We start from the raw sequence: 8,188 nt of genomic DNA on the forward strand, positions 1-8,188 counted from the left end.
CGAACATTACAATAAATACCTTATCATAACAGACTCCTTGATCAGCTTATTAGGATTTGAACAGATATACCTCAAGAACCCGCTCTTAAAACATAACAAAGATATACTTTTCACATTGACATCAAAAAACAAAATTGTAAAATTTCTGTGGGTCCCGTCCTTTATTGGTATTCAGGGATATGAGAGAGCTGATTAAGCGGCAGGTTACAACACCTCAGACAATAACATATTGTATATGATAACTATCCAAACTATATCAAACGAGGACTTCAAAGTACACCTGAAACATGTTGTATCAACCACATGGGCAGAAAACTGGAGAAGGATCAACCGGCAACTGGCCGAGATCAAACCCAAAATTTAATAATGGCAAGAAAATTTAAACCACTCGGACCAATTTCTAATAAATCGTCTAAGAATAGGAAATACCCGCTCAACCCATAACTACATCCTCCAAAAAGATGAAAGACCGAGATGCTCAGAATGTGATGAGGTACTAAACAATCAAGCACCTCTTGATGGATTGCCCCAGATACCAGGAGTCTCGTGCTCGACACAACATTTTTTTTTATTTATTTATTTATTTTTTTATTTAATAATTACACCATTCTACAGCCTAGGCCAATTACAGAATGGGAAAATAAATATACAAGAAATGAAACTTAAAAGTTATACACTGAAAACAAAGAACAAAATAATATCCAAAACAAATCAAATGGAGTCAGGCTTGAGCGAAAAAAACTCATTGAGAAAAAAGCTCATGCCTAACTACCCACAACGAAGCCGTGATCCCAGAACAGCCCTTCTTATATCAGATTGATTACAATGAAAAATATAAAATATCAACAATATCCTGGATGGTAATGTAGTTATGACATATACGATAAAAAGGCGAAAAAAGAAGGACGTTAGAGCGTGGAAAAGGTAGATAAAATGTAGTTGGGCTGCGTACAGGCAGTCTAGGAACAAGAAGATCAAATAGTGATAGCAAATAGGCACAGTCAACTAATGAGTGAATTAGATTTCTAAGAAATAGTATACCTAAGTAGGTACGACGCCGCTCTAGAGAATCAACTTGGAATCTACTCAACAACTGATCATGTGGTATACCACGGTTTGGATAAACACCATCGAGTCTATAACTAACGTACTTCAAGAATCGCCTCTGTATATTTTCTAAGCCTCTGATATGTACATTATACCAAGGGCTCCAGACTACGCATCCATACTCAAACTTTGACCTCACAAGCGCATTGAATAAAACAAAATATGTCCCTGTATCCCGGAACCATCCAGAATTTCTCATGATGAAGCCCAGAGTCTTGAAGCCACTCGAAATAATAGAACGCACATGGTCTGTGAAGCAAAGATTCTGGTCGAACAGAAGGCCAAGGTCTCTATACTGAACGACTCTGCTGAGAATGTGACCCTCTACATTATAATGGAACTCAACTATTGATTTCTTACGGCTGAAGGAAACCACATTGCACTTATTAATGTTCAGAGGAAGCGAGTTCCTGCAACACCAATCATTAAGCGCATCTATGTCACTCTGGAGATTCCAACAATCCTCAACACACTGAATTCGACGGAACAACTTGCAATCATCAACATAAAGCAAAGTTTGGGAAAACAAATGTGAACAAATATCATTTATGAAGACTATAAACAGTAGTGGACCCAATATAGATCCCTGGGGAACACCAGAAGACGCAACGAATTCAGCCGATCTGTAACCCAAACAACGAACCCAAAGTCGCCTATTCGTAAGGTAAGATTCAAAAAAACGCGTGAAGCTCTCAGTCAATCCAAAGGAGGATAGTTTTCTAAGAAGTATACCATGGTCTAGTCGGTCAAACGCTTTAGAAAAGTCTGTATAAATTTCATCAACTTGAGAAGAATTATCTAAAGCAGAAGTGATGTACTGAGTTATACATGTCAAGTTCGTCACCTTCAATGAATCCATGTTGAAAATCCGAGATTCGACATTTCACGTGACCGTAAACAATATCATAAAGTAATCTCTCGAATACTTTACTGAAGTTGCTGAGAATAACAATAGGTCTATAGTTTTCGACCATATTTTTGTATTTTTTTTTTACAGGGATGACTCTACCTTCCCTCCAAATTATAGGGAAACAGTGCACAGAAAGAGATAATCTAAAAATAAGGGTCAAAGGTCTAGCCAGAATAATCGCGCAGTCTTTCAACAGGAAAGATGGAATCCCATCTGGCCCCGAAGTCATATTTGCTTTACATTTTTTGAGGGATCTAAGTACATCGTCCTCAGTTATCTCGGGAATAGCCAGAGACTGCGTGAAAGAGATGTCGGAGAAATCTTCATGCTGGTAGAGCGAAGAAACAATGACAGCCGAATTGAAAAATGATGCAAACGCATTGACTATTTCTTGAGGAGCCGATAATTGACGATTCTGGTAATTCATAGAACCAGGAACAGACGAATTGCCCCTCATGGTGTACAAATAACCCCAAAACTTATTAGGATTTCCAGATAAATCGGCTTCAACCCTCTAAATGAAATCGGTTCGTGCGCTAGCAAGTTCTGTCTTCAAATTCTTGCGGAGATCCCTAAACATATCTAAGAATTGACTATCACCGGTTGACTTGTATTTGCGCAGATATTTATTTTTTACTTTCAGCTTACCAACAATATCACCTGCGAACCAAGGCGGGTAAGAGATCTTTCTCTCAGACAACCTGGGTACACATTATGAGAATACACGCTGCAGCACATCATAAAAAGCGTCACAAGCCAGATTAATGTCCCTGAATTCTTCCAAAAAATCCCAGTTTGTGGTTAGGAGCATGTCATAAAGGCGCGATAAATTAGCTCTTCTGAAATTGTAACCTTCAAAACTTACCTTCTGAAACTTGATCGGTTTACCGCTTGAAGCTACAGAAAATTCCAAAGGTGGATGATGCGTATCTATGGAGACGAGAGGAAACAGAGATTCCCGTACTACAATAGGACATTTACTGCAAACAAGATCTAATAACCTTTGGTTGGCATTCAAAACCTCATTACACTGTGTTAACCCGAAAAAGTTCAAGAAATTCTCAATGGCCTCGACTCTGACATTGCGCAAAGTAGTTTCTCTGTGGGTGACATAATCTGGTATATTGAAATCTCCTTCAATGATTAAGTTAGCGTTATCAGCAAGTAAACATGGTAGCACCGAAATTGCCTCAAGAATATCCTCGTACTGATCAGATGCAGTATTTGGTGGAATATAAAGAGTCAAAATGTAAAAGTGAGAGCCCCGAAGACCAATTCTTAAACCCATTATATTTACATTGGGAAATGACTCTTTTATAGAATCTAGATTGATGGAACAATCCATCAAACTCGATCTCACTGCGATCAATACTCCACTTACTTGTGAGGTCAAAGTTGTGATCATTTCTATATAGAACATACCTGCCTATCATCACATATCTCGGAGTCCAGAATATCAGACGATAGCCAGGTCTCCGATAAACATATTATGTCATATTCACTTCGAACAATCGAATAAAAAATATCATGTGTGGACCTAAGGCCTCTAACGTTCTGATAAAAACAGTCAATGTCAAGTGAATGAGCCGCTGCAAAATTCGCGGTATCATTCTGCATTAATTGTTATTTAGTAACAAAAATAGAAGACTTAAGGTTGTTTAATTTTTTCTTATAGATTGGACATTTTGCAGCGTCCCACACAGCATGAGAAGTATCTGCTAAATTAGCGTTGTTACAATTTATACATTTTAGGGTGGAACTTGTACACTTGCTCAAAGGATGTTCACCGGTACACTTTGGACAAGTTATCCTGAGAGAGCAATTGGATTGAATATGATTAAAACCACTACATCTGAAGCAGATCCTAACGTCAGTTGCATCGAAGACTGAGCAAGCATCAAAGTTCACAAACAGCTTTCCAAGATCCATCACTAAACCATAAGCTCCAGCATCCAATTGGATCAATGCTTGAAAAACATTCAACATGGGAATGATTGTTGACATAGTTTGCGTTATATGTGTGATATAGAATTAATGAAAAATTATTTGATGAATATAAATGTATTATATAAAATGTAATTTCTTAAAGTGGTCTCTAATAACCCGAGTGATTGTGGTTGATGAGACTTGAAAATTTTAAATAAAAAAAAAGAATTTGATAATACTACGGATAGGTATCAAGATTTAGCATTTTAGGCACAATCCATAGACATAAATGAAAATAATATTTTGAGAATGTGTCTCCAAAAAGATTTTTCATATTTTCAAAATTGTAACAATGATAACAGTTATCCTCGATCTGGAATAGTATTCGGGAAGCAAAAGTGATGTTTCATTGGGACACTTAAGAACGGACAAAAGAAGGTTTTATTGCTACTCACCAAGTAGCGGAATGGTTTATTGTAATGCATCCGCATTATAAGAGAATACATATTACATACCGTATTGCAGGCCTTTATTTTTAACAATTGTATCAGATAAAATTATTATGTATTATCATTTATTTCAATATAAATAAATTTGAAAAAACCAATTTGTTCACCTCAATTGATTAGACTACAATATTCATTATTCACCAAAAATCTTAACATGAGATAATCAGATAAATAATCTAATACACTCATCAGTCATTACCTCAAAGTAAATTTCGGACAGAGTACCGACTTTCCTCCATGCTGGTTTAATTTCGCAGCGCTCACAACAGTAGTTGAAATCATCCATAGATACAAATTCTTTGTGAACTCATAGACCTAATATATTGGTAGGTCAGGTCTATGGGAATTAACCTATTTTTTTTTTAATTATGCAGACACTTGAAAGGATGAATATGGACTTTTATTAATACTAAATACTACCATGAAAACAATAACATTAGTTAAAATTGGGGCGATCGGTGGCGTTGCCACCGCTGTTATGGGATATGCCCTGCAAAGAAAAATGAATAATAGAATAGAAAATACCGTATTTTACAAATCTGCTTTAAATATAGTGCGACATAATGCAGCAGCTATACATTACCTTGGAGAGCCTATAAAGAATATGTCAATTGATGCCTTTGAATCCAAGAAGAACTACATCAAAGACGGCTTAGGAAAATTTGAAATAAGACTCAAAGGAAGCAAGCAGAATGGTACCTTACACATTTTTATTGCAGAAGATAAATTTGAAAATGTGGACGGTTGGAAATTAGATCACCTTGAATTAGCCTTCGACAAGGAACCAGATAGGATGCTACTCATTAAGACAAACAAAGAAGCGAATAATATTTAAAACTTAAAAATTGTGTATCCATTTCCAGGAAAACAAATCATAAAATATGTCTTTCACCAAGGTAGTAGTACCTTTTCAATGAAATGAGACAATGAAAATTTTAAGGTTTGTAGAAAAAGGGAAAAATTGATTCAATTTATTCTTCATCTTTAGTATCAATTCTTTTCACCCTAACTTGCATAAGGGTATAATAGTATACATTATAAATCATAATAATATAATGCTTATTCATTTGAAAGAGTATTTCAACTGAAAAATGTAATTCCTGAACAAAAATATGTCTTTCACCATTTTAATATTATTACAAATGAGGTGGAACAGTTTATTATAGTCATAAATTTCATAAGAATTGGATTTTAGTTTGTACAATATAAATAGTATTAAACATAAAAAATGTATGAGGTTTTTCTATTTTTGTTTCTGTTGTAGGAAATTATTGTATGTTGTATTTAATTATATGGAAGAATTTAAATTATGAATATCTCATATAATAACAATAAAAATTAATAAATATTGGTTGTTGAAAATATAAAATACACATCAAAATTTAAATCTAAATTTTTGCACATCTGACAAATAAATGATTAATATTTTTACAATGGTAAGTACTTTCACAATTTCACCAATAATTACAAGATAAAAGTCCCTTTGGCGCACTAAATCTGTTCCCATTATTCTTGAATTCTTGTATCAAACAATCTAATCGAGCAACAGGTCCACCACTATCAATTTTTTTCATTGAAGGAAAATAGTCTTCTATAAAATATTTCAATAATTTTGAAAACTGCTTCTGGTATAAATTAAGCATTTGAAAACCAACTGTTTCGAAAAATGTATGGAACATAGTAGCTGTTATGTCTACCCTGGGCTTCAATTTTAAAACAGAAACAATCCAAATCCAAGCATGACTAATAAAATATGGATGTTGATTTTGACTTTTATTAGGTGAAGATAACAGAATAGCGAAGTATAGCCTCATCGTTCCCGTCATTCTTTTTAAAAATTTATCTTGATCTTCAACTTTACCATCTGCATACCTATATCCTTGACTCTCGTAATACTCCTGATCCGTTTGATCAACAAGTCTTGGGGGATAAAATGGCACTAAATAAGTACATTCCTTGAAAAAGTATGCAAGTAAAATATTTCCAAATTCGGGGCTTTCATTCCATATTGAGACAATAATAGTTGCAAATGAAAATGCTGATTCTGGATTACCTGACACCATTAAATCTCCTTGCAATACAAATTTTTTCGCTAATAAATCTATACAATATTTTATACCTTCTGGATGCTTTGAGGCTGTGATTTGAAGGTCACCTATAATAACATTTTTTCCATGAAGGAGGTTAGACAGTTTCATATATTTATCATGAAGATGATCAGAGTTAGCTGCTGAAATTGTATTAACTGACAAATTAACAGCTTTTTTCAGGTCAAAACGGAATTGCTTGAAATTTTCATGGTGTGATAACTCTCTGAAGGAAGCAATATATTTTTGATAATAGTCTATTATTGAAGTGTATACTTCCAACTGTGATTTACCAATATATTCTTCTAGAGGGGAATCTGAACACTTGTTTTCTTCACATGTTGCAGATTTTTCATCACTTCCAATATTAGGTGAGTTATTAATTTCAGTTTCTATCTTCGCTTGTTCTTGCTTTTTTTGTTGATAACTCTCAATTACTTGATGTATTTTATTTTTTAAATCTTTCATCCTGTTTAGAACCATTTCAGTCATATCTCTTTCGTGTTCAGATATACTTTCCTTGCATTTCTCCATCAAAGCCATCATTAGATCATTCAAATCTTTACAATGTTTCCAGCTTTCAGACAATTCTACTATCAATTCATCACCTTCACAAGATTTTATATTCATCATTATCTCTTGAAATGTTGATTGGAATTCACTTTGATTATCGAAGCATTGGTTCAACAACTCATTCTCCTTTTTTTTTGCTTCCAGTGCAGCAGCTACTTTTTTTCTTTCATCTTCTAATTCTTGTTCATATTGATCTATTCTTTTCTGTTCATTGATTTTTTCCTCATCATATTTTTTCAGAGCAATCATTACTTCTTTTTCATAAAGAAGTACTTTTTCTTCATTCTTTTGTTGTTGGCGTATCCAATTTTGTTTTCTGATAACACTTTGTTTGGCAGAAAACAATTCAAATTTTAATGAGTGACTATGAAGAGCTTCTTGAACTTTTCGTTGTCGTAAAATTTCATATTCTTTGAGAACTTGTCGAAAAGGTATCAATGGAACCATCTCGTTTCTCTCAATTGCCTCAGAATTGTTATTTGGATTATTGCATTTCAATTGATTTGAATTTTCTACTTCTTTTACTTGCCTGATTTCTGAACAGGATGTAACTTCATTATCAAGGAATGAAGCATTAGGTCCTATGGTAACATTTTGAGTCTGACCTTTAATTAACTTCACTTTGGTGAAAGCAGATATCTTCAAGCTTTCAAGATATGGTAGTATACCATCTGCTTCCAAATCTGAATCCATATTATAAAATATTGCAGTTTACAACTCACAAATTGTTTACTATTCACTCTAGTTTTTGAAAAATTATTCAAGTATATTTACATTGCTTTTGAATTTAATCCTTGAATTTACAAAACACAGAGAACATTATCACTCAAAACAATTCAAGATTTCTGAATAAGGTTATGTTATTTGGGGAGCAGAACATAGAGTAATATTTTTTATATTCTTCTTTTTCTTTTCGTCCGGCTACTTAGGCCATGTGGTCAGGAACTAACTAACTGCGTTCGGTATAGGCATCTGAAAAAAGAATGCAGCGCCAAGGTGAGCAGCCGTAGAACTATAAATGTTGACATTGTCCGAATTGATCATTCCACGTTACCCTTCAATTATTACAGTCCCAT

At 34.1% G+C, this 8,188-nt stretch overlaps 2 protein-coding genes across 2 annotated transcripts; one reads left to right on the plus strand and one right to left on the minus strand.

Annotated features, from left to right (window-relative positions):
* Positions 1-4,757: 4,757 nt before the first annotated feature.
* LOC123671330 lies at positions 4,758-5,685 on the plus strand. The gene has a single exon (XM_045605089.1). It carries the CDS (start codon positions 4,874-4,876, stop codon positions 5,285-5,287), a length of 414 nt encoding a protein of 137 aa, XP_045461045.1. The 5' UTR covers positions 4,758-4,873; the 3' UTR covers positions 5,288-5,685.
* On the minus strand, positions 5,596-7,974 carry LOC123671327 (mRNA export factor Gle1). The gene has a single exon (XM_045605084.1). The coding sequence runs from the start codon at positions 7,803-7,805 to the stop codon at positions 5,907-5,909; it is 1,899 nt and encodes a 632-aa protein (XP_045461040.1). The 5' UTR covers positions 7,806-7,974; the 3' UTR covers positions 5,596-5,906.
* Positions 7,975-8,188: the final 214 nt, after the last annotated feature.

The sequence above is a fragment of the Harmonia axyridis genome, chromosome 1 (assembly GCF_914767665.1).
Source record: "Harmonia axyridis chromosome 1, icHarAxyr1.1, whole genome shotgun sequence".
Classification (NCBI taxonomy): Eukaryota; Metazoa; Arthropoda; class Insecta; order Coleoptera; family Coccinellidae; genus Harmonia; species Harmonia axyridis.

Coding starts and splice junctions, on each gene's coding strand:
- LOC123671330 (XM_045605089.1), top strand. CDS start 4,874: ATGAAAACAATAACATTAGTTAAAATTGGGGCGATCGGTGGCGTTGCC.
- LOC123671327 (XM_045605084.1), bottom strand. CDS start 7,805: ATGGATTCAGATTTGGAAGCAGATGGTATACTACCATATCTTGAAAGC.